Source organism: Budorcas taxicolor, chromosome 15, assembly GCF_023091745.1.
Source record: "Budorcas taxicolor isolate Tak-1 chromosome 15, Takin1.1, whole genome shotgun sequence".
NCBI classification, from domain to species: Eukaryota; Metazoa; Chordata; class Mammalia; order Artiodactyla; family Bovidae; genus Budorcas; species Budorcas taxicolor.
Genome location: NC_068924.1, coordinates 47,460,674 through 47,487,127, shown reverse-complemented (window position 1 = coordinate 47,487,127; position 26,454 = coordinate 47,460,674). Strand labels below are relative to the sequence as shown.

The following is a 26,454-nucleotide window of genomic DNA, read 5'->3' as shown; positions in this document are numbered from 1 at the left end:
AGGTGGCTCCTCCCGGCCACTGCCTCTGACCTCGGACATGGGGTAGCTCCTCTCCGCTGTGCTTAGTGTGGCAATTGCGGTTTCCGCCTGTGCTTAGCGCGTTGGTGGTGGCAGCCTCACTGTAAGCTATCACAGTGTTCATCCACTCAAGGAATTCAAATAGGGCTCTGTAATAACCTCAGTTCAGTTCGGTTCAGTTCAGTCACTCAGTCATGTCCGACTCTTTGCGACCCCATGAATCACAGCACGCTAGGCCTCCCTGTCCATCACCAACTCCCAGAGGTCACTCAAACTCACGTCCATTGAGTCAGTGGTGCCATCCAGCCATCTCATTCTCTGTAGTCCCCTTCTCCTCCTGCCTCCAATCCCTCTCAGCATCAGAGTCTTTTCCATAGAGTCAACAGTTTGCATGAGGTGGCCAAAGTACTGGAGTTTCAGCTTTAGCATCATTCCTTCCAAAGAAATCCTAGAGCTGATCTCCTTCAGAATGGACTGGTTGAATCTCTTTGCAGTCCAAGAGACTCTCAAGAGTCTTCTCCAACACCACAGTTCAAACACATCAATTCTTCGGCACTCAGCCTTCTTCACAGTCCAACTCACCCATCCATACATGACTACTGGAAAAACCATAGCCTTGACTAGACGGACCTTAGTTGGCAAAGTAATATCTCTGCTTTTGACTCTACCAGTATTTTGCCACGGAGCTGTGTGGAAGGAATAAAAAAACAAGGACATAGTTAGCAGAGGCATCCAATTTGGACTAAAGAGTATTTCAGTCTCATCCCAAGCTGTGCCCCTAGAATATAAGTAGAAAGATGGCTGAAGTGTAGGTGTTACTACTGATATGAAGCCACCATATCAGCCTGAACTTGTTCTTAGAAATGTTTCTGCCTTTCTGCCTTAGTCTGTTATCATTTATTATTCTTTTGAACCATTTCAAGAAGCAATGCATCATTTTGTCTTCCTTGCTTTGAAAGGAAGAGGTAAGGGGAAAGAATGAGATAAAATTTTAAGTGACTTAAAATATGAAAGTGTTTTTAAACACTCAAAATGTTTAAATAAAAAGAAGATATTGTAAAGAACAAACAGAAAAAAAAAAACAAAACAAGATTGGATAAGAGGAAATGATGGCTGGGAACAAAGAAGGTAAAGGAAATGAAATGGTCCTGAGAAATCCATAGTGATGTAACCAGAATACCTCTTCTGCATTCTGAACTGTATCCTGCTGCTTAACTCTCTCCCCATGATAGAAACTTGACCACACACACACACACAAAAAAAAAAAAGATGGAGAATATTAAGGGTCCCGTAGACTCACTCTGATGTTCTCAGGACTGACATGCAGCTTCTTATAGTGCAACTCACTCAGCAAAGCAAAGACTCCCTTGAGATGGTCAACATGCTTCAGGCCTTCAGTAAGGAAGACTAGCACCTTCTTGTCATAGGCCTTCACCTTAGCGTTGCTCATAACAGCATCAGCAGAGGGCAAGTTCCCAAAGGACTCAAAGAACCTCTGAGTCCAGGGGTAGACAACCAGCAGCCTAGGGGGTGAAAACAGCATAAGGAGGGAGGGACTCAATGCCTGCCAGAATCTCAGGCAATGGCTCTGTCACCACACACCCAGCTGACATTCACTCTCTGTCAGCCTGCCTTGTAAACTGAATACCTGCCTGCCTAAGATTTCAATACCAACTTCAGCCACTCTTGTTCCACAGGGCAGTGACAAGTAGCTTTCTCCTCAAGAGTCAGATACACCACGATGTGTGTTTGTGCAGTTGCATGTTGTGTCAAAAACAGGTGTAAGCAGCAGGGGCCCTGGTCTTCCTTGTGAGTCCCACCCAGCACCTTGCCCTCTCTGCTTCTGAGAGTAGATTAGTCCAGGGCATAATACAAGTTCATTGATTTGGGGGAATGTAAGATGCACTCTTGTTCCTCAGTACCCTTCATCTGTGATTAGCTGACGCAATGTGTCTAGACTCAGAAACTCTGCTCTCCCTGTTCTTGTTTCTTAGCTTCATTTCCTTCATCCTTCCATTGCCTCTACAAATATATTCCCAGTTTCATTTAGGCATAAATATTTTAGTCTAATTTTGAGTAATGCATCTTACAGTTTAAGCCTATGAATTATAGTTTATCTATGAATTTAAAAAGTTGAATTAATAGGTCAGAAAATTAAGACCTAGAAAGGATATATTTTATCAAGTTGACTTTGCATGGAGCTTCACCTTGTTTCTGGAAATATTTGTAAGAAGTTGAAATGGATAAATATTTTGTCATAGATTTAACTTGTTTTTTTTTCTCCTTGTATAAATACTTTGGGCCACAAAAATCTTTTTTCACTTATCCCTTCATCGAACTAAGTCTCCATAAAGTTAATGAAAAATAATAAACATTGCCTTTCTAGCAGCTATTGAGCTAGGTTTATGGAACATGGATGATAATGGAAACAATTTAATTAGAAATAAAGAAAAATATCTGATACTTATGATATAACTGTAGAGAAAATGCAGAGGAATTGTAAACAAGATTCATCTTATTCAGCTTCATAGAGTCTGACAGGATTTCTGGGAAAACACCAAGTGCAGAAATTTCCACCTCTGCATCCTCAGGAAAAAAGTGAAAATGGACCCAGCAACGAAGATTCAAGTCAAATTTCATTATTTTCAATTCAAAATAATACTACAATGATTTACAAATATACACCCACCAACGTACCTGGAAAGAAGGAAGGAAGGAAGAAAAGAAGAAGAAAGAGAGGAAAGAAGAAGGATGGATGGAAGAAGGGTCTAGGAGAAGGGAAAATAATGTAACAAAAGGGAAGGATGAGGGAAAAGAATATAAAGAAGAGGAGAGCTTGACAATTCCAACATTTTGCAAACCTGTAGATAAAGAAAATGTTCATATTTTGGTAATGATAATATAAAACAGTATAATTAATTTGAAAATATTTGTTGGTGTCTACTGAAGCAGAGGGGCTTCCCTGGTAGCTCAGCTAGCTGGTAAAGAATCTGCCTGCAGTGCAGGAGATCTCAGTTCATTTCCTGGTTCAGGAAGATCCTCTGGAGAAGGGATAGGCTACCCACTTCAGTATTCTTGGGCTTCCGTGTTGGCTCAACTGGTAAAGAATGTGTCTACAATGTGGGAGACCTGGATTCAATCCCTGGGTTGGTAAGATCCCCTGAAGAAGGGAAAGGCTACCCACTCCAGTATTCTGGCCTGGAGAATTCTATGGACTGTGTAGTTCATGGGGTCACAAAGAGTCGGACATGACTGAGTGAGTTTCACTTTCACTTACTGAAGCAGAAGATGTGCAACACCTATGACCTGGCAATTGAAAAGCATGTTAGTGTGCATCGAAAGATGTGTATAGGAATGCTTATAGCATCCATATGCACCAGAATCTCAATTCAGTAGCAATTTTAATGTTCCTAATTTAGTGGAGCAGATAAATTTTGGTACAGTAAAATGATGAAATAGTTACAGCAATGGTAAGAATCTGCATCACATGCTGTAATACAGATTTATTGTATAACATAATGCTGTTTAAAAATTACCAGGGACAATAATTCAAATTATGTGATTTATATATAGAAAGATATGCAGTGTGACTGTGATTCAGATGACAGGGAAATGTTTTGTGATAGGAAGATGCTATGAATGATTTTTATGCTATGTTACAGATTTTTTTTCCCTTAACCTGAAAGTCAAGTAGAACTATTGAGAAATCCAAGGAATGGAGTGACATGACTGATTTGTAGTTTTTAAAAATTATTGTGCCTTCAGTGTATAAATGAATATAGGAATAGAATAAGTGAGAGACATATAGAATGATACTGCAGTAGGAAGGAAAATATAATTGTCATCTCTGTTTCCAGTCTTGAGCAACTGATGATGTCATGATCTTTAAGATGTTATGGGGCTTCCCTGGTGGCTCAGATATGAAAGAATCTTCCTACAATATGAGAGACAGAGGTTCGATCCCTGGGCCAGGAAGATCTGGAGAAGGGAATGGCAACTTACTCCAATTTTCCTGCTTGGAGAACTCCAACAGAAGAAACACCATCTCTAGTTTCAGACTTCAGCAATTAATGATGTCATAGTCATGAAAATGGGGAACATGAAAAGAAGGCTCAGTTAGCAGAAATACATTAGAAAATGATCAGGAGTTCAGTTTGGGACATACTGTATTTGAGTCACCTTTGAGCAATCCAAGATGGGATATTAAATAGTTAGATAGCTAGATATGAAGCTCAGAAACAATGGAATCAATTCAAGAGTATACAATGAAACAGGGCACAGAAAAGTAGATCATAGAACATCATACAAACTACTACGACTACCTTGGCAAAATGACAGACAACACACTTTATAAACATCTCTTTGGAACCTCAGAAGTGAGGGTGATAGGGATCATTTGTGAGGCAGAGATAGAGATAATTATCCCAATTTACAAACAAGGAAATTAATTCTAAAAAAATATTAACTAAATGTTTCAAGGCAATGGAGCAATACTTTGACCTTGTCTGTTAATTCCAAGGCTTTGGCTTTTCATTTTATGCCTGTGGCTTGAGTACAGAAATTTGAAAAGATTTTTACAAGGGTGGCTATGCCCATTACCAGCTCCAAGCAAGAGATGTCTAGGTTTTTTCCCTCTTCTGTCAAGAAATTTCCTCTGCTCATTCACCAGATAGGGAACATGGCTGTCATCCATGACTTCCCCACTCTCATTTCACTGTGTTTCAAGTCTTCAGGCATCATTGCCACAATAGTCCAATATTTGATTTTTCAGTCTTCCTTCCCTTGCTTCGGTCAAGTTGGGTCCTTTACCTATAGCTTTATTATAATCATAGCCAATTCCTAAGCCCAGATTCTGCCTTGCCTGGTCTATACACACACATGGATCAATTTCCCTACAATATCCTATTCATTATGTCACTCTCCTGTTCAAGAAACTTCACTGGTTCTTTTTGCATGCAACAATAGCTTTATTTCCTGATTTCTCTGGTCTCTCTAGCAAAGTTTCTAATTTTATACTACCACTGCTTTTAAAGGGCCAGTTCATCTTCTGTCAATTAGACCTGACAGGATGAATTGTGAATTCATCATTTTTCCTAATAAATGGCCTTTGTCTCTAGCAAAGGTTTAATAGAATTAGCAATGTGTTCCAGGACACTGAGCTCCCAAGTAATATAGCATTAGTACCATTGAAGATGCGAGGAAACCACCGAGAGCACAGTCCTTGACTGGGTGCCTAAAAAGTACCATCTTCATTGCACTTACAACTACAACATATATGACTTTTGCATTAAATAAAAGTAGTCCAGAAAGAGCTCTATCCTGCATTTATACAAATAACAGGCTATACAGGTCCCCTACTTTGTGTCCTAACAGCTCACTATTAACAATCATTTTGCATCTCTCTAGAGTAACTCCGTGTCTTTCCTTTTTCTAAAGACCTTATCCATCTCAGGAGTTTACATTCCCCTCCTAAGATTAACTACCCACTGAAGTCACTCTTATAGAATCTTATTAGGGTTCCTTCTATAACCTCCCCAAACTCTCAATCTCTAATATTACCAGTTCAAATAGGAATGCTTTTTTTTTTTTTGCTGAATCAACTTATAAAATATAAAAACAAAGAGAAAATACAAGGACATTCATTATAGACCATGACTTTTATTTCATTTGTATTATATTGGAGTTTTATGTGTGCAGAAAGCTCTCTCCCTCTGTCTTCAGGAGATGAACTTCTGGGACACTGGGCCTTCGGATAGGCACCAGCATGGTAGGCCAGGCAACTAGTGGTACTTGTGGGCCAGAGCACTAGCCACAGCGTTGGTCAGCTTCTGCCAGGCAGCCTGCATCTGCGGGGTAAATTCCTTGCTGAAGTGGGTTGCCAAGACAATCAATATCATGTTTCCTAGGAGCTGGGAATAAAAAGATAGTACTTAATGAAGAGAAGGTCTCAGGCTGCCCTTCCAAGCAAATAGATGCCACATCCAGTTCCTTCTTCATAAGAGGGTGAGCAGCTTTCATGGCCATACTCCCACAAAAGTGCATCATTAGAGACCTGGCATTGGCTTCAGTGACTCCCAGCCTGAACCCCCACTGTGTTACATCCTTCTCCCATTTTCTCTGTCAATGTCCAAGCCTGAGCATTGCTATGGATTCCTTCGCTCCATTACTTTAAAAGTAAAATTATAGTGCTGAAAGGGGACTAGATATCTATATTGTTCTTCTGATATTACATACATTCAGGTTGTTTGGACATCCATTTGACAAAGAATCCAGCACCTTGTACACAAAAACATTTCATCATTGCTAGAGATGAGAGAAGAAGGCACAAATTGTGAAAAGTTGCTCTTATTTTGCCCTGTTTAGTCCTCATTCAAAACTCAAAAATCATAAAGAAATATATTCATCAATTTTCCTAGAAGCTTTCAGTTATCAAAGACAAGATATTCTTCTGCATGGCTCAGTTTGTGTTCTCCAGGCCAAAACACATAGCTCAAGTTTGGTTAGTGTTCTTCACAACATTTTTTCTTTTCATCAGAATTATCAGATGACCAGTGACCTCCACTAGTCATAGAGTATTTACTTGGTCTTACCTTTGACCTCTGGAACAACCTATTAAGATCAAGCCTTTCTCTGAAATATTACCTCCAAAAAATACCTCTATAGCATAAGACTTGAGTCAGTGTTCTCATTATAGCCACAGCACAGAAACCTGGATGAAAGAACAAAGCACAGGCATGCCCAGAACTCACCCTGAGGTTCTCGGGATCCACGTGCAACTTGTCACAGTGCAGCTCACTTAGATCTGCAAAGGTGCCCTTGAGGTCATCCATGTGCTTACTGGCATTTCTAAAGGAGTTCAGCACCTTCCTGCTATGGGCCTTGACCTTGGGGTTGCCCATTATGGCAGACTCAGTGCATAAGTTACCAAAACTGTCACAGAAACTCTGGGTCCATGGGCAGAAGATCGGGAGCCTATGGGATGATCATAGTCACAGAACAGATGAGAACTCAGAGTATGCAAGAAACCTAACCAGTCCCTCTTTTCTGGAACACTTTCTGCATTTCTACACCCTGTCTTACCTGTGTCCAGTGCTCGCCTTGCCAGGCTCTCACCACCGACCACCTCCACATTCACTTTGGCCCACAGATTAGCAACAGCAGCCTTCTCCTCGGTAGTAAAATGCACCATGGTGTCTGGGAGCTTACTGGTGATCCTAATGGGCCAGAAGCAAGTCTGTGCCGCTGCTTCACTGCATGGCCTTTTATTCCTCTTCTCCTGTCCCAAGGCCCTTCCTTCCCCCAATAAAATGAGACTATTGGTCAAAGGTAGGTGGTCACTGCCAGGGGTGGGACTTGGGCAAGGGTGGGTCAGCAAGATGGACATTTGTGTCTCTGATAGTGATGGTGGTTCTATCAAGGATACTCTGCTGTCGTCCCCCCTACCCTCCACTGTGCAGCTCATATCTCAAGGTCCCCACCACCCTTCCTGAAGTGACCAGTAGGCTGACCGTGAAGCATAGCTAGACTTAGGAAAAGCAACATCTAGAGCTCTGTTGAGCATTGTGTCAGGTGTTTACAAGACACTGTTCTGCTGTTTGGCCAGTGTATATTAATAGGAGAAGCCACAGCCCTTCCTGAGTTACCAATGCTTCTAAAGCTTATATGGGGCTCATACTTTTATAGTTCTCATAACCAAGTAAAAATGATCCCAATCCAGCATCAACTTAGAAACAAGATAGGCAAGAACTCTGTAAAATGTAGAGAAGAATTGAACATCACCCCTTTGTTACTGAGTTCTGTCAGTAATATGTGTACTTGTCTGAATAATTTTTTTCACTCTGGTTATATGGAAAGTGTCTCTGGCCAAGACATGTATCTATGCATTCATATCAGAGGATACACTATTGAATGTTGGGGAATAGGTGCTTCTCTGTTTAGTGAAAAGAGTATAAGAATTCCTCTTGGCAATGGCTCTGGATGAACTGAGTTGTCTCATGTACTGGGTCCACACTCCTGACTGTGACTTTTCTTCACATCTAATCAGTCAGAGGCAACCTTCACTGACAGTACTCCACACACCACTGCTACTGTGATCTATGATACTTTTTTCTCATGCATGCAAATAAGCATTTATAAGACTGGAAAAGACACATTTCTAGTGGGAGAGGGAATGATTCATTTTATCTCAGAATTTGTTGCTCCCACATTTGACCTCCAGAAAGTTGGTTTGTTTCTCCCTGAGATCACTCTTACAAATATATGTACATATAATAAAAATAATTTTCATGTGTATTTACAGAGGGACTCTAAAATTTAGAGTTCAACCAAATGTGTTTATATTAATAGCCTAATTTGTACTATTAGAAAATAAATCCTTTCTGTCTATTTGATATAATGAGACACTTTTATCGATTCAACCTGAAAAGACTTAAATGTAAAATGTGGATAAAAATTTCTGTTTCTGGAAGCTGGTTTACCATGACAGAGTGGATAATCTGTGAGCACTGATTTATGTGAGCACTTCGGTACAGAGATATAAAGAACATAGTTTGGATTGCTGTCAAAAGGATTTGCTTCAAGAAAAGAGGTCAGAGAAATAAAAGAAAGGAGAGGAAACTATGACCACGTCAGGAATCTCTCTCACACTCAGCTGGGGTGTGTCTGGCCTGCAGGGTTGGCTCTGGGTACTTTCTATCTCTAGCCCTGATGTCCATCTTCAGCGGAGTATATGCCCTCTGCAAGGCCCCAGACTCAGGGGCTTCTGCAGCTCTGAATGTTGGGGAATAACTGCCCATCTTTTCAGCAAAGCAGGCAATGATTTGGAAGTCACCTCTCATTCCTGATTTTCTCTCACACTCTTTAGACAGTCCCTCTCTCTGAGCAGTTTACAAAGGTCTCTCTTCCTTGAACTGCTGTAGCCAGCCTGCTCATGTGTGTCTCCATACGTGCAATGTAAAAATTAATTTAACATTCCCTCCCTGGTGGTCTAGTGGCTAAGATTCCCGACAAGAAATGCAGGCGCACCAGGCTCCATCCCTGGTCAGGAAACTAGATCCTACATGCCACATTTAAAGTTCCTACATGCTGCAAAGTCGAAGATCCTGCCTGCCACAGCTAAGACCTGGCACATCCAAATAAATAAATACAAATAAACATTTAAAATTAAAAAAAAAAGCCTTCCTAGGCAGCTCTCTTCACTTTAACCAGACAGTTCTTTAATAAAGCCCATGTGCAGTTCTTTGAAGTTGACTTTGAAAAGAGGTATTCCCTGCTCTGACCTCCAACCCCTCCCATCCGAATCTCTCTTCACAAGGGCTGAGACAAGCCAGCTGCTTTTAGAAGCTGTGTTCTTAGAATGGAATGACATCCTTACTTGGACATTGCCATCTTAAGACCTGGGCTAATTTTCCTGTAAAGAATCTCCACTTTGGTACTCTACCTCCATTCAGAACCTTTATATTCACTTAAGTCTTTTTTGAGACCCACTTAACCATCTGATCCTGAGGCGTTCTTGTTCCCTGATACCCTTCTCCTCCCACCTGAACGTTCCTATATCTTTAACTGGAAAAACTCACGAGTATGTATTTCTCCCAAGTGTATGTCCCAACCACATCCCTTTGGTGTTCTGTTTTAAATTTTCCTGCAGAAATTTCTACTTCATGCAAAAACTGAATGGTGAGGCCCCCCAACCTCCTCCCAAATACAGTTCAACATAGAATCCCTAAAGTTTTCACATATTTAAAAGCACATGTGAAAACCTTCCCTAGGACAATTATCCTGAAAAGAACTCTTAGCAGAGTGTTACTGCTACTGCTACTCTTCTTGTTGCTGTTGTTATTATTATTATTAATTCAATAAAGCTTTTCCTTGGTGACACTCTACTACTGGGCAGGGCCTTCAGTGATACTTGTGGGCCAGCGTGTTCACCAGTCCAGTCACTATTATCTTCCAGGCAGCCTGCACTGGGGGGTTAATTCTGTATCAGAATGGTTTGCTAGACAATCACTAGCACAATTTCCAGGATCTGTGGAGGTGAGAGAGATCAAAGATGTGCACAGTGAGCAGAGAGTTCCAGACTGACCTCTCTGCTCCCATTTTGAACTGAGTGGTATCAACTTCCCGCAAAGCCTGGGGCCTTGCCTTGTCTCTGAGCACAGCTAGTTTGTTCCCCTTGCTAGACTAGGACTTGACCATGGTTTCCACCCTTCTATCTTCCTAGCACCATCAACATCATATTTTGTGGTTTTAAAAATAAACACTCAGTTTTATTATTGTACTCACTCCAGCCCACATGTTCCAGCTGTTTTCCTCCCTCAGAGACACTTCACCCCACTTCTGGATTTATAGGGTGTAAACTTGAAATAGCTGTCTAGAAACAATTTTGTATAAATGCTCAGCCAGTGTATGAATGTGCTGTATACTTAGTCAAGTCATGTCCGATTGCATGGACTGCAGTCTGCCAGGCTCCTCCCTCCATGGGGATTCTCCAGGCAAGAATGCTGAAGCGGGTTGCCAGGCCATCCTTCAGGAGAGCTTCCCAACCCAGGGATGGAACCCAGGTCTCCCACATTAAGGGCGGATTTTTTACCATCCTAGCCACCAGGGAAGCCATAATGTATGAATAGCCTTAGCAATATATTCGGAGAAGGCAATGGCAACCCACTCCAGTATTCTTGCTACTCTTGCCTGGAAAATCCCATGGATGGAGAAGCCTGGTAGGCTGCAGTCCATGGGGTCGCTAAGAGTCGGAGACGACTGAGTAACTTCACTTTCACTTTTCACTTTCATGCATTGGAGAAGGAAATGGCAACCCACTCCAGCGTTCTTGCCTCGAGAATCCCAGAGATGGGGGAGCCTGGTGGGCTGTCGTCTATGGGGTCACACAGAGTTGGGCACGACTGAATCGACTTAGCAGCAGCAGCAGCAGCAGCAATATATTTGTGAACTCTAGATACTTTCCTATATAGAGCCAGCATATGCTGCATAGACATTTCTCCTTGGCAATGTTTTTTTCTGCCTCCAGGGGAGGAAAAGTGAAAAATAACAAAGGCACAGTTCCTTTCATACAATTACACTTTCCAGTAGACACTTTCCTCATCCCTATATAGGTTTCTTCTAAAAGTAAACTAAGTCCAAACAAACACAGCTAGCCTTCTGAAAGCAGTCTTTAGTCCCTAATGCATTACCTCTTTGTCTTAGTTCAGTCTTCTGGAATTTCTTTCCTTTCAACCTAAATACTTCCAAATGTTTCACCTCCCACAGCTATCCTTGCTTCCTTACCATCCCTCTGTTTTTGAACTCATCTCTTCTCTTTCCTCTAGACCTGTCCTGCTGATTTCTCAAATTCAGGCTTTGAATTTTCCATTTCCTCACCAAATAATATTTTATTTCCACCAAAGCTCAATCAGTTTCAATAATGATAACTATCCTTATAGCTAAATTTTTAAAAAAGCATTATTATTAGAAACAAAAGATCACATATATTTATGAATACATATATATAATGCAGATTAAGTTTATAGTAACATAATACTACTGCTAAAAGATAGACGTTATAGATACAGTCAATTATTTTTAGAGAAAGAGATAAAGAGAGCTTATGTCACAAGTAGTGAACTAAAGATGTTGGATATATTAATATATTTAATTCTTTAAAAAATAAACGTAGATAAACACTATCAGTTAATGAGGGATTAAGATATTAAGTGACGCATCTCAAATTGTAGAGCTAGCAGGATGCTCAAATTCAAACCAAAGCAGCAGATTCTAAAGTCTTAGAGCTGGCTCCCATTAGTACAAATGACAACACCGGGGAAAGGCCAGGCAAGGGTCCTTGACGGTACTCTGAGAAACACATTCCGTCTCAGGACAGCTGATCAAACATTATGTTTCTTACATCAAATAAAATTAACTATAATGTTTTTTCAAGCTTTCATTCCCATGGGTCCTCAAATGTACATTCAATAACTACTTTGTATTATAATTGTTCTATGTAGTGGAGATTTAAGATAGACAAAGAAGAATCTAATTTTGGGGTAGAAGATACAGAAAATGAATAAGTAAACCCATCAACAAATAATTTCAGCTATTATAATTTGTTATGAAGGAAATTAATATCTGGACATAATGAGAGAGGGACACAATTCCATCAGGAATAAGTCACTCTAAGAAGATCATAGTTGAGGCAGCCCAGAATGAAAAGAAGGGATCTGTCAATGGAGAGTATTGGTATAGAGGTCCTGAAAGTTGGGATAGTGGATCCAAATCTCTAAGGAAGGTAAAACAAATGTCTGGTATGCTAGCGATATGAGTGATGGGCTGTTTGAGATGAAAATAGTAAAAGTGAGAATGGCAGAAAATACCATTGTAGAGAAAGCATTAACCTAATAATTTAGAACTTCTCCTCAGTGATGAGGAATAAGAAGTCATTATAGGATTTTAAACCTGGTAATGACAATATCTAAACCCTCTGACTCTTACTTAGATTAATAATCCCAGATAATTATGTTATCACATTATTTTTCTCAGCCGACTTTTATGGTCTATCAACAATTAGACATCTTTTCATCTATTAAAGATTTGAGCCCTCTAGACCTGAATATATGCATATACATGTGTGTGTAAATTATGTTTTTGTTTTCAGTTCAATTGTCCTGAACTGGCAAAATCTAGATCTAAACCTAGATCACTAAGGGTTGAAGAATGTATCTTCTGTTTGACCCTTCACCATCACCATCCCTGACCCCTTGATATTCAGAGTAAGAATAATAGTTGAGAGGCAAGAAGGATGAAAAAGAGATCGATTGATTTTAAAAAGTACATTGCTCTCAATCGTTGACTGACTGTATGAGAAGATTTCATGTCACAGAGAGCCTTTCTTTACTTTATTTAGGGGCATTTTAAGAGGCAATGGGTAACTTTCTTGGTGGTCCCCTGGATAGGAATTCATCTTACAATGAAGGGAACATTAATTCAATCTCTATTTGGGCAACTAGGATGCCAGATGCTGTGGGGCAAATAAACTCAGAGATGTAACTATAGAGCTCAAATGATGCAACAAAGATTTTCCACCCATTACTAAGATCCAATGCAGTCAAATAAATAAATAGGCAAGGGAGCACAAACAGACCAGTGTGTTGACAGTCTGCAACAATAGAATCACTGTTCTTTTACCACCATTGTGAACACAAAGGGTCAAATTAGAAGGTAATTCACAAGACATATTGACTCATTTGAAAAGACCCTGATTCTGGGAAAGACTGAAGGCAGGAGGAGAAGATACTGACAGAGGATGAGATGGATGGATGGCATCACCGATTCAACGGACATGAGTTTGAGTAAACTCTGAGAGTTGGTGAGGTACAGGGAGGCCTGGCCTGCTGCAGTCCATGGGGCCACAAAGAGTTGGACATGACTGAGCGAATGAACTGAACTGAACTGATTGTAATTAATGTATGGAAGTAATGAACTGAATGCCTCATAGAGTTAAACTTGCCAATCCTCAAGAGTACAGTTTGACTCAAAGCCTGGAGCTCATGATTCCGTGAGCAATCTGGCAGTGACATACTAAAGAATAATTAAGTTAGAGCTTCTCTTCTTGTTAGAGCCAGGCTGTGAGTTTTCTCATCACTCTTCTTTCTCATCCACCCCAGTCAATCAGAAAATATGTCCTCTTCACTCTCCTCTTCCTCATCCTTCACTTTTTGCAGACCTCCTTGATCTTCTTCCAGGGCTTCCCCAGAAGTCAGCGGTAAAGAATCTGCCTGCCAAGCAGGAGATGAAAGTTCCATCACTGGGTCAGGAAGATCCCCTGGAGAGGAAATGGCAACGAGTTCCAGCATTCTTGCCAGGAAAATCCCACAGATAGAAGAGCCTGGTGGACTATAGTCCATACAGTCACAAAAAGTCAGACACAAATAAACATACTGCTCTTCTTGGATTGAGTCCATTATGTCTATTCTCCTCAATTAGCATTCATGTCTAGTCTCTGCAATTTTCAATTCATTTTGTGTGAAATAAGCAGATTACTTGCTCCCTCCAAATCCTACTCCTTGAGTCATTTAAAACTAAGAATACTTATCATTTACTCTTACTACTATCAAAGTAATAACTTTTATTTTTATGTTCAAAGACTTCTATTATCTAGTCTTTCCTAATCCTCTACCTATGTCTTACTCTCTCTTCCACTTCCAGAGAGCCGTTTTCATGCATGTTGCCAAGCTCTGGCTGGCTAATTTTAGACTATGAGACTTAGTATCTTATCTCCTACATGAAGTCTTGGTCATCCCCCCGTTCATCCGAATTCATATACTATTCTAACTCTAATTTTACTTTACTACATATTACATTCAATCAGAATATGATGTAGGATGATTTCAAGTGTCTTAGCTGTGGCTTTGTAAGGAAACAGTGAAATCCTTTAGAAAAGGGTAAGCTATTGTTAGTTCATGGAGATTTTTTGAAAATTCTCAGCCACCCTTCAACTGATCTTATCTCCAATTCAGTCTCATAAGATATATGATAACTTAGTTGACTCAAAATGTACGTTAGAGCAAATTGAAAAAGTAACCCAAGTCTAGATAATGAATCCTTACAAAGCTTTTATTTTTTTCTGCAAACTCTCTGGCATGTACCATAAATCTATCTTGTTGTCTCTCAGACACCACTTACTACATCTGCCTTCCTGCTACAGTAAGTTTTTGCCACACTGCCCTGTGGCAGTCAGTCCTCAACCGCAGAATAAACATTTCCAACCACAGAAAACTTCTTTCTCCACCTTGACTTTCTCTCAAGCATCCTGAACCCTACCAGAATGTTGTCTTCCACTAATGAATTTCCCAATGCTTCTCAAAGGACTGTTACTTCTTGCTATGTTTCTCCCCATCTTTCAGCTAATGAACCATTTCTCCTTTAGCATAAGATGAAGTGATAGAGAAGATACAATGTTAATTTTTGATCCCTGAATAGAATGTACTTTATTAAACAGAAGCTGGGCTCTCAAGGCCAAACCCCAGTCCCTGTGGGCAGAAGGAAAGCACTGGGGACACAAATGGTGAATTGAAAAGAGGATTCAGTGGTATTTGTGGGCCAGAGCAGTGGCAACACCAGACACCAGCTTCTGCCAGGCAGCGTGCACGTCAGGGGTGCATTCTCTGCCAGAGTGAGTAGCCAGAACAATGACAGTCACATCGCCCAGGAGCTATTGGGTGAGAGACAGAATGACAATTAAGTATGCCAAGTAGAAGTTTCCTAAAAGAGTTGAAGAAAATAATGACTTAGTACCTATACCCACTCCCAAGGCCACATCTTAAACTGCTCCATGGGTTGTACCTATACAATAAACTCAGATGAGCTTGTCCTTCCATTTAATTTAAATTCTAAGAGCCCTCCATTCAACATTTGTCTATCTATATCCTCTGCCTCTATCCTATTGCACTATTTTTATTTGCCTCTCTCCCTCTCTCTAATTTTTATATTCATAGGTTTCAGGGTTGCATGGGTTCCTAGAATGAGTTTAGTAAAGCCTCCAACAAATGCAGCAATAAGCCTCCACTTAGTCATTATATGGATGGGTAATTTAGTAGAGAATTAATCTATTTTTCTTTGGGATGAATGGTCTAAAAATTATTCTCCCAAATGTCTTCCTAAACTTCAGTCATCAGGAATCACATAGATATTTCTCCTTCCTTGAGGTTGGACTTCATCTATCAAAAGTCAGATTTTATTTCTCCTTGAACAAATATGCTATCCTTTGATATTCTCTGGGGTAAATACATCCAGTTCTGACAGAAGTTCCAGAAAATTTTAAAGAAAAATTAAGCCTCTTCACTGCGACATTAATGATAAAGAACCTGCGTGCTGATGCAGAAGATGTAAGAGATACAGATTTGATCCCTGAGTCGGGAAGATCCCCTAGAAAAAGAAATGGCAACACATTCCTGTATTCTTGCCTGGAGAATCCCACGGACAGAGGAGCCTGGTGGGCTACAGCCATGGGGTCACAAAGAATCTGACACCTGAAGTGACTTACCATGCATGCACAGTAAGGCTGCCCATAGCTCTTTATGTCACTAGTCCTGAATCAAGGTGGGCTCGGTATGCCCACTGGAAGTCTGTCCTTCTAACACCTAGTTTGATCTACAATTTCTGAGATCTTTACTAGTCTTTCCAATAAAACACTCAATTTCCATTATTATTCCAAGGTACAAAGCAAAAGGGAACTCACGAACACTTCCTGAACTCACCCTGAAGTTCTCAGGATCCACGTGCAACTTGTCACAGTGCAGCTCACTCAGCTTAGCGAAGGCATCTTTGAGGTTGTTCAAGTTTTTAATAGCTTCTCTGGATGAAGTCAGCACCTCCTTGCCATGAGCCTTGGCCGTGGGGTTTCCCATTATGGCAGAGGCAGAGGACAGGTTGCCAAAGCTGTCAAAGAATCTCTGGGTCCAGGGGTAGATGACCAGGAGCCTATGAGATGGAAACACAGTAGATGGAAAATCAGGGACTTGAAATTTTTGAAGAATTTGCTGGTCAATTTGCCAGGTTCATATTCACCATCCTCCCCCATGAAGTCTACTTCCTACCTGCCCAGAGCCTCGCCTCCAGCCTCTTCCACATTGACTTTGCCCCACAGGCCAGTGATAGCAGCTTTCTCCTCAGCAGTGAAATACACCATGATGTCAAGTCGTGGAGCTTACAGGTGATCACAGAAGCATCAGAAGCAAGTCTGTGCTGCTGCTGGATGCTGTGGCCTTTTATTCTTTACTGCTGAACTTCTGCTCCCTGCTCCCCCTTGTCCTTTGAAGTCATTGGTCAAGGTTAGGCTGTGTCCCTCAGGGGTGGAGTCAGGTCAGCTGATGGTCAGCAAGGAAGATGTATATTGAGTGTGTGATAACGTGCTGGTTCCTGAGACATCCTTCCTTTGTTAGATCCTCCTCTATCCTAAATACTGTTTTCCACTCATTCCCCATTTTTCCCCTCAGCTCTTCCCATGTCATCCTCCACAATGGCATCCTTCTCTCCCATTCTCCTTCTCCCAGAATGATCCATGGAGTGTAGCTAAGCATCAGACTAGGAAGGAGTTCTATTCTAACCATTTTAGTATTGTTTAAGGATGGTGAGATGGTGACAAGGACAAAAACATGCTCAAGATAAAAGATATTATTGTAGACAAGAAACTCAATCAGTTCTAGTTCTCTTGAGGAGTGAATTATAGCCAAGCTCTGGATTTTAGTTTTCCAAGGAAGAAAAACAAACAAACAAACAAAACACACATTTATGGTTACTTCATGAAGCTGAATGGAAATGCAAGGGATCTACAATAGATCTAAGTGCTCAATCCCAAATTTAAATATCCAAAGGTTATTTCATAGAGAGAACAGGCAGAATAAGCTTGCATCCTGTGCTTCCAGGGAACTCTGTTCATTTCTCTGTGACAACAAGAGAAATTGTCCTCTGGAGACATTGCCCTGAGTTTTCTTCTTGATTTTCTCTTCTTATTTATACCAAGGAGGCAGCTAAGTAGTCTGAAATTATTTAAAACCAGGACTTGTGATCACACTGAGGAATAAATGAATTGATATGAGAGGCTAGGAGTTGGAGTATGTTTAATGTTTGTTGAATCCATCAGTGATGGAGACTTCAAATTTCTCTAGTGCCCTTGTTTTGTTTTGTATTTTGATGTCCCTGTTGTCTGTAGGCTCCCTAAGAACACACCGTCATCAAGAAATGGAGTCTGTACCTTACAACTTTTTCATCTGCAACCCACTGTTATTTTACTGGAGTCCTGTTGATATGGTAAGGAATGGTGGAGGAAAAGCAGCCTATAACTGTATAATTAAAAATCAGTCTTTAGTGGATCAGTTTTGCTGGGCTGTGACCTTTATAAGTATTTCTAAACTTACCCCTTCCTTAAGAAAAATAAAAAAGACACCCTGGGATAGACTACCTAACCTCAGTCAGTTAGCTCAGTTTCTCAGGTGTGTTCGACTGTTTGCAACCCCATGGACTGCAGGATGCCAGGCTTCCCTATCCATCACCAACTCCTGGAACGTACTCAAACTCATGTCCATAGTGTCAGGGATGCCATCCAACCATCTCATCCTCTGTTGTCCCCTTCTCCTCCTGCCTTCAATCTTTCCCAGCATCAGGGTCTTTTCCAAGGAGTTGACTCTTCGCATAAGGTGGTCAAAGTATTGGAGTTTCAACTTCAGCATCAGTCCTTCCAATAAATATTCAAGACTGATTTTCTTTATGATGGACTGGTTGGATCTCCTCAAAGCCCAAGGGACTTTCAAGAGTCTTCTTCGTAGTTCAAAACATCAATTCTTCAGCACTCAGCTTTCTTTAAGTCCAGCTCTCACATCCATACATTACTACTGGAAAAATCATAGCTTTAACTAGATGGATCCTTCTTCATAAAGTAATATCTCTACTTTTTAATATGCTATCTAGGTTCGTCATAGCTTTTCTTCCAAGGAGCAAGGGTCTTTTAATTTCATGGCTGCTGTCACCATCGGCAGTGATTTTGTAGTTCAAAAAAATAAAGTCTCACACTGTTTCCGTTGTTTCCCCATTTATTTGCCATGAAATGATGTAACCAGAGGCCATGATCTTAGTTTTCTGAATATTGAGGTTTAAGCCAACTTTTTCACTGTCCTCTTTCACTTTCATCAAGAGACTCTTTAGCTCCTTTTCGCTTTCTGCCATAAGGGTGGTGTCATCTGCATATCTAAGGTTACTGATATTTTTTCCAGCATCCTTGATTCCAGCTTGTGGTTCATCCAGCCTGGCATTTCACATGATGTACTCTGCGTAAGTTAAATAAGGAGGGAGAGGACACTGCTTTATGTACTGTTTTATGTACTGCTTTCCTGATTTGGGACCAGTCAGCTGTTCCATGTCTAGTTCTAATTGCTGCTTCCTGACCTGCATACAGATTTCTCAGGAGGCAGGCAGGTGGCCTGGTATTCCCATCTCTTGAATAATATTCCACAGTTTGTTATGATCCACACAGTCAAAGGCTTTGGTGTAGTCAATAAAGCAAAACCAGATTTTTTTTGGAACTTTCTTGCTTTTTTGATGATCGAACAGATGTTGGCAATTTGATCTCTGGTTCCTCTGCCTTTTCTAAATCCAACTTAAATATCTGGAAACTCACAGTTCATGTACTGCTGAAGCCTGGCTTGGAGAATTTTGGTTTGCTAGCATGTGAGATGAGTGCAATTGTGTGGTAGTTTGAACATTGTTTGGCCTTGTCTTTCCTTGGGATTGGAATGAAAACTGACCTTTCCAGTCCTGTAGCCACTGCTGAGTTTTCCACATTTCCTGGCATATTGAGCACAGCACTGTCACAACATCGTCTTTTAGGATTTGAAATAGCTCAAACCTAGGATGACACAATTCTAGGTCAAGAGAGCAGATATTTTATCACTGAAATAGAAGACCAATGAAAGGACAAGAAATGTCTGTCTACACTGTGAAGAACAGCCCTTGTGTGAATAAGAGTATTTTTTTTCCTGGATTTGGTTCACAATGTTATGCTAGTTTCAGGTGTTCAACGAAGTGATTCAGTTACACAGTAAGCCCCTATGTATGAACCTTCAAGTTGCAAACTTTCAAAGATGTGGCCATGTGTTCCATCAGCTTCAGTTGTGAGTGAGATTGCAGCTTGCTCTCCATCTCCTATTGCTGATGATCCTCCAGCTCTACCATCTCGCATCTCTTCTCCTTCTAGCCAGTAACTCTTCTTGCCTGTTCACTCAATGCAAGCCCTTGCTTGCCAGCTGCTGTGCTATATTACTGTAGTTTTTGAGATAGTATACTTTAAGATCAAAAATGTTTTCTTTATTTTTTGTATTTGTTTTTTATGTTATTTGTCTAAACACATTACACATTGTGCTATATGTCTGCTTATATTAGCTGATTATGTCTTTGACTGAGTGCATGCTCAGTCATGTCCAACTCCTTGCGACCCTGTGAACTGTAACCTGCCAGGTTCCTCTATCCATGAGATTTTCCCAGCAAGAATAGTGGAGTGGGTTGCCATTTCCTTTTCCAGGGGATCTTTCTAACCCAGGGATTGAACCTGTGTCTCTTGCATCTCCTGGATTGCGTGTGGATTCTTTATAGCTTGAGCCACCAAGAAAGCCTTGTTAGTTCGGTACCTAGGCTAACTTTGTTGGACCTAGGATTGGACCCACAGAATTGAACTCATTCATATAGAGGGGACTTAATGTTTATATATATATACATATATATGTATATATTCAATATTTATTTATATTTAATATTTATATTCAATATATATATATATTTCAGATTATTTTCCCTTATAGTCTATTACAAAATATTGCATATAGTTCCCTGTGCTATGCAGTAAGTTCATCTATTTAATATATAGTAGGGTGTTTATGGAGAAGGCAATGGCACCCCACTCCAGTACTCCTGTCTGGAAAGTCTCATGGATAGAGGAGCCTGGTGCATTGCAGTCCATGGGGTTGCTAAGAGTTGGACACGGCTGAGTGACTTCACTTTTACTTTTCACTTTCATGTATTGGAGAAAGAAATGGCAACCCACTCCAGTGTTCTTGCCTGAGAATCCCAGGGACGGCAGAGCCTGGTGAGCTGCATAGTCCAGTCTATGGGGTCGCATAGAGCCAGACATGACTGAAGCGACTTAGCAGCAGCAGCAGCAGCAGCAGCAGTGTGTTTATGTTAATCCCAACCTTCTAATTTATCCCTTGCTCACCTTTCCCCTTTGGTAACCATAAGTTTATTGTCTGCAGGACTATTACTCTTTTGTATATAAGTGCATTTGTATCATCTTTTGGGGGACTTTTCTGGTGGCTCAGTGGTAAAGAATCCACCTGCCAGTGCAGGAGATATAAGTATGATCCCTGGGTCAGGAAGATCTCCTGGAGAAGGAAGTGACAACCCATGCCTGCCTGGGGAATCCCAAGGACAGAAGAGTCTGGCTGGCTACAGTCCATAGGGTTGCTAAAGAATCAGACACAACTTAGTGAGTAAAGAACAATAGTACACACACACACACACACACACACACACACACACACACACACACATTATATATATATATATACAGGGCTTCCCTGGTGACTTAGATGGTAAAGAATCCACCTGCAATGTGCGAGACCTGGGTTTGATCCCTGTGTTGGGAGGATCCCTGGAGAAGGGTATGGCAATCCAATTCAGTATTCTTCCCTGGAGAATCCCCATGAACAAAGGAGCCTGGTGGGCTACAGTCCATGGGGTTGCAAGAGATGGACACAACCAAGCAGCTAAGCACAGCACACAACACACATACACATACACACACATATTCTTTATCTATTCATGTGTTGACAGACATTTAGATTGCTTACTTGTCGATTGTAAATAATGCTACTTCAAACATAGCAGTGCATGTATCTCTTTGAATTACATTTGATATATTAATTAGTAGACTCAGGATTCCAAGGCAAATTTCTATAGATCCATAGTATGAGGACAGTGACTCCTTAGACCTTTGATATCAGGATCAGACATTGTCAAAGCCCAGGGAATAAGAAACAGATTATATTAGACCAAGAGTTGGGGAAAGAAACCCCACCTGAAGCAGACACTTTGAGTACATCCCATTCACTTTTCAGAGTGTGGACACCAGTCTTCTTTTAAATTCAGGATGTGAGGCTGGTCCCTCTCCTCCCTCATACCCACTTCAGGGTTCTATATCCCTCTCCAGAAACTGCCTTTGGGAACAGAACTGGCTTGCCTCTAAGGATCTGATCCATCTCTTGCTTTCTTATTACTAAAGGTTGTGGAAACGGGCTTTAAGAAAGGTTATAGGCTTAAAAGGCAGCATGCCTATAGCTTGGTAAAGGCTTATGAATTCTGATTCTGAAGTCACATAGCCTGAATAGAGTTTGATTTTTACTTAGGTGCTTGCTGATTCAAGCTATTATCTCAGTTGTCCATTTTTAAATATTTTACTTATTTCTTCTATGAAGTACCATGATTATTGTCTCTTTTTCCCAGGTGAAAAATCCAAAGTTTAGAGAGATAAGTGATATGATTATGCATGATATCTATCTTTATGATAGAAAAATTAAATGGTCAGAAAAAACTAAGATTATAACTTATTGCCTATAAATTAAAATTCAGTTCAGTCACTCAGTCGTGTCTGACTCTGCGACCCCATGAATTGCAGCATGCCAGGCCTCCCTGTCCATCACCAACTCCTGGAGTTCACTCAGACTCATGTCCATCAAATCAGTGATGCCATCCAGCCATCTCATCCTCTCTCGTCCCCTTCTCCTCCTGCCCCCAATCCCTCCCAGCATCAGGGTCTTTTCCAATGAGTCAACTCTTCACATGAGGTGGCCAAAGTACTGGAGTTTCAGCTTTAGCATCATTCCTTCCAATGAACACCCAGGTCTGATCTTCTTTAGGATGGACTGGTTGGATCTCCTTGCAGTCCAAGGAACTCTCAAGAGTCTTCTCCAACACAACAGTTTAAATGCATCAGTTCTTCGGCACTCAGCTTTCTTCACAGGCCAACTCTCACATCCATACATGACTACTGGAAAAACCATAGCCTTAACTAGATGGACCTTTGTTGGCAAAGTAATGTCTCTGCTTTTGAATATGCTATCTAGGTTGGTCATAACTTTGCTTCCAAGGAGTGAGTGTCTTTTAATTTCATGGCTGCAATCACCATCTGCAGTGATTTTGGAGCCCAAAAAAATAAAGTCTGACACTGTTTCCCCATCTATTTCCCATGAAGTGATGGGACCAGATGCCATGATCTTCATTTCCTGAATGTTGAGCTTTAAGCCAACTTTTTTGCTCTTTTTCAGTTTCATCAAGAGGCTTTTTAGTTCCTCTTCACCTTCTGCCATAAGGGTGGTGTCATCTGCATATCTGAGGTGATTGATATTTCTCCCAGCAATCTTGATTCCAGCTTGTGCTTCTTTCAGCCCAGCATTTCTCATGATGTACTCTGCATAGAAGTTAAATAAGCAGGGTGACAATATGCAGCCTTGACGTACTCCTTTTCCTATTTGGAACCAGTCTGTTGTTCCAAGTCCAAATTAAAATTAATAAAATAAAAATATTATACCTAAAGGTGTTTAAATTAAAAAGACTTTTTAAAAGACATTTTAAAATTTGACAAAGATTGTTCTTGCCTCTTTTATATTTTTTATCATTTGTACTTTGGTAAATGCTCTTCAGGATTCTAAGAAATATAAGATGCCTCTTTTTAGCACGGAAAAGTAAAAATATTTTATTAAACCTTGCTAGCTAAATACGTGGAGGAGGCAATGGCACCCCACTCCAGTACTCTTGCCTGGAAAATCTCATGGATGGAGGGGCCTGGAAGGCTGCAGTTCATGGGGTCGCTGAGGGTCGGACACGACTGAGCGAATTCACTTTCACTTTTCACTTTCATGCATTGGAGAAGGAAATGGCAACCCACTCCAGTATTCTTGCCTAGAGAATCCCAGGGATGGGGGAGCTTGGTGGGCTGCCGTCTATAGGGTCGCACAGAGTCGGACACAACTGAAGCGACTTAGCTGCAGCAGCAGCAGCAGCAGCTAAATATGACATATATACTAATCCTTTAAGTCAAATATTGTATTATCCTTAGGTGCTATTAGCATGGAGAATTATATAAATTATAAATTTTAAGAGATAAAAATAGATCTTTGATTCCACTACATTTTTTTTCATACTATTAGCTGAGCAAAAAAGTACTTCACAAGTTACTCTTCATCACAAATGCGGTTTTCTATTTTCATCTTTAAAATTGGAAAATTGAAGATACAAAAAAGGCTGCTTAGTATTCTTGATTAGAGAGGCTATAAATTAGTCTGCTTTCATTATAATCTGAATTTGTCTTTTTATCATAGAAATAGATAAGATCAAATTTCCTATTAAGTGTTGTATTAGCCTAGAATAAACTGGATACCACTGTTCTTAATCACTCAGTCCTGTTCAGCTGTTTGCAATCCCATGGACTGCAGCCTGCCAGGATCCTCTGTCCATGGGGATTCTCCAGGCAAGAATATGGGTATGGATTGCCATTTCCTTCTCCAGAGGATCTCCCCAACCCAGGGGTTGAACCCAGGTCTCCTGTATTGCTACTTAAGCCACCAGGGAAGCCCCTGGATACCACTAGTAGCTGGAAATTGTAATGGCTGCCAGGCACTAAGCCAATGAACATCTTTTGTTATATTAATAATAGCAATGAACTAAAGAACAGGTGCAACTCCTAGCCAGGCAACACTCCTGCTTTGTAAACACAGGGCTTCTGCATCAGCTCCCACAAAGACTGAAGGTGACTCTGAACCCCAGCTTGGTCCATTCCAGGAGGGATTTCTTTATGTTGGTGGCTGACAGCACAGGCATCAATGCTTTGAAAGGGACCTCTGGGACCACTGTGACTTAGGCATAGCCAGAGATGCCTGAGAATGTTAATTAAGCAAGAGGAATCTACTAGGAAGAGGGAATGGAAAATCAAAACCAGCCAGTTATTGCACACTTGTCTACATAATGAACTTTGAAGGTTAAATCTGAAATCTGGCAACTTAGAAAAGTCATAAACTTCTCATTTTCCCATTTTATAACTTTATTTTCTTGGCTTCATTGACTTTTTTTTACCTTAGGCAAAAGTGAAAGAAAGTGAAATTCGCTCAGTTGTGTCTGACTCTTTGTGTCCCCGTGGACTACAGGCCAGAATATTGGATTGGGTAGCCTTTCCCTTCTAAGGGGATCTTCACCACCCAGGGATTGAACCCAGGTCTCCCACACTGCCGGCAAAGTCTTTACCAGCTGAGCCACAAGGGAAACCCAAGAATACTGGAGTGAGTAGCCTATCCCTTCTCCAGCTGATCTTCCCGACCCAGGAATTGAACCTGGGTCTCCTGCATTGCAGGCAGATTCTTTATCAACTGAGCTATGAGGGAAGCCTGTTACTTTCATTTATTTTTATGATTAAATTTTTGAGAACTACCAGGGGTTTTATGTCCAGTTTAAATACATAATGTAATCTATGAAAGAAGACATAGCATGGCTCTTAAAAAGGAAATCTATTTGAAACAGAATAGATTTGAAGTTTAGTAACTAACCAGGACTTAAATGAAAGCAGTGATGCTTACATTTAGATCCTACCCATTAACAAGATCAACTACTATGAGAAATTATGAGAAACTAGGATCCTTTGTATTATATGGTCTAGTGAGGGCAGTTAGCAATTGCTCCTCTCCCAAGTCCTTTTCCACGCGGTGCCATGCTATGTCACTTTAGTCATGCCTGAATCTGTGTGAACCTATGGACTATAGCCTGCCAGGCTCCTCTGTCCATGGGATTCTCCAAGCAAGAATACTGAAGTGATTGCCATGCTCTCCTCCAGGGGATCTTCAGACCCGTTGCTCTTAAGTCTCCTGCATTGGCAGGTGAGTTCTTTATTGCTGGCACCACAGGGGAAGACCCAAGCCCCTTTCAACCTTTGCTAATTCTGATCTCAGAAGGGCTCTTTCTGAAGCCAAATTATCACAGCCCCTATATTACTGAGTCTGAGATATCTCTGAGGGAAAGGAAGCTTCTTAGGTCCCTAGACCTACAAGCTACTGTAACCCTGCTTTCTACTCTAGCCCATTCAGGCATTAGTGCCACCAATTATTTCCTGCACCTGTTTTTTTTTTTTTTCTTTCCTTTATCCTTCCCCCTTCTTCTTTTTCCTCCTCCTACCTGTCTCCTTCTCCTTCTTCTTCTCTTCTGTCTTATTCTTCTCCTCCATCTCTTATTTCTTGTTCTAAGTGTTCACATGTTTCTGGGGCTCAGAAGGGGGTGGGCCATTTATTTTACTTTGGTTTGTTTTTAATTAACAGAGATAGACAGATCCAGTGGTTTTCTTCTTCTGTGGACCTGCACTGGAGATAGTTCAGTGGGTCAGAAACTGTGAACATAGATAAGCGCTCAGGAGGAAACAAAGAGAGGAGTGGCAAAGGACAGGACTAGCTAAAGACAATGAAAGCCAGGGTGCTTCTCTTACTGCTTTCAAAGACTCTGTCTTTAGTTCCATACAAGTAGATAAGTGAAAGATTGTGGGTTTGTGCTTGGGGGTCTTGCATGGTTAACTGTTCAAAAATGTCTGGTCAATATGTCCTGTGTAAAATATATGTGTGTGTGTATGTTTATAAATAGGTGCTGCTGCTGCTGCTGCTGCTGCTGCTAAGTCGCTTCAGTCTTGTCCGACTCTGTGCAACCCCATAGACAGCAGCCCACTAGGCTCCTCTGTCCCTGGGCTTCTTCAGGCAAGAACACTGAAGAGGGTTGACATTTCCTTCTCCAATGCATGAAAGTGAAAAGTGAAAGTGAAGTCGCTCAGTCATGCCCGACTCTGTGCGACCCCATAGATGGCAGCCCACTAGGCTC

The 26,454-nt window shown here is 40.9% G+C and overlaps 2 protein-coding genes across 2 annotated transcripts; both read right to left on the bottom strand.

Moving 5' to 3' along the window:
- Window positions 1-5,798: 5,798 nt before the first annotated feature.
- On the bottom strand, window positions 5,799-7,207 carry LOC128060483 (hemoglobin subunit epsilon-2-like). Its single transcript, XM_052652888.1, has 3 exons — window positions 7,116-7,207; window positions 6,768-6,990; window positions 5,799-5,927 (listed from the first exon to the last, which is right to left on the bottom strand). Exons 1-3 carry the CDS (start codon window positions 7,205-7,207, stop codon window positions 5,799-5,801), a joined length of 444 nt encoding a protein of 147 aa, XP_052508848.1.
- Window positions 7,208-15,088: 7,881 nt separating this feature from the next.
- LOC128060480 (hemoglobin subunit epsilon-1-like) lies at window positions 15,089-16,693 on the bottom strand. Its single transcript, XM_052652885.1, has 3 exons — window positions 16,602-16,693; window positions 16,263-16,485; window positions 15,089-15,217 (listed from the first exon to the last, which is right to left on the bottom strand). Exons 1-3 carry the CDS (start codon window positions 16,691-16,693, stop codon window positions 15,089-15,091), a joined length of 444 nt encoding a protein of 147 aa, XP_052508845.1.
- Between the last annotated feature and the right edge of the window lie 9,761 nt (window positions 16,694-26,454).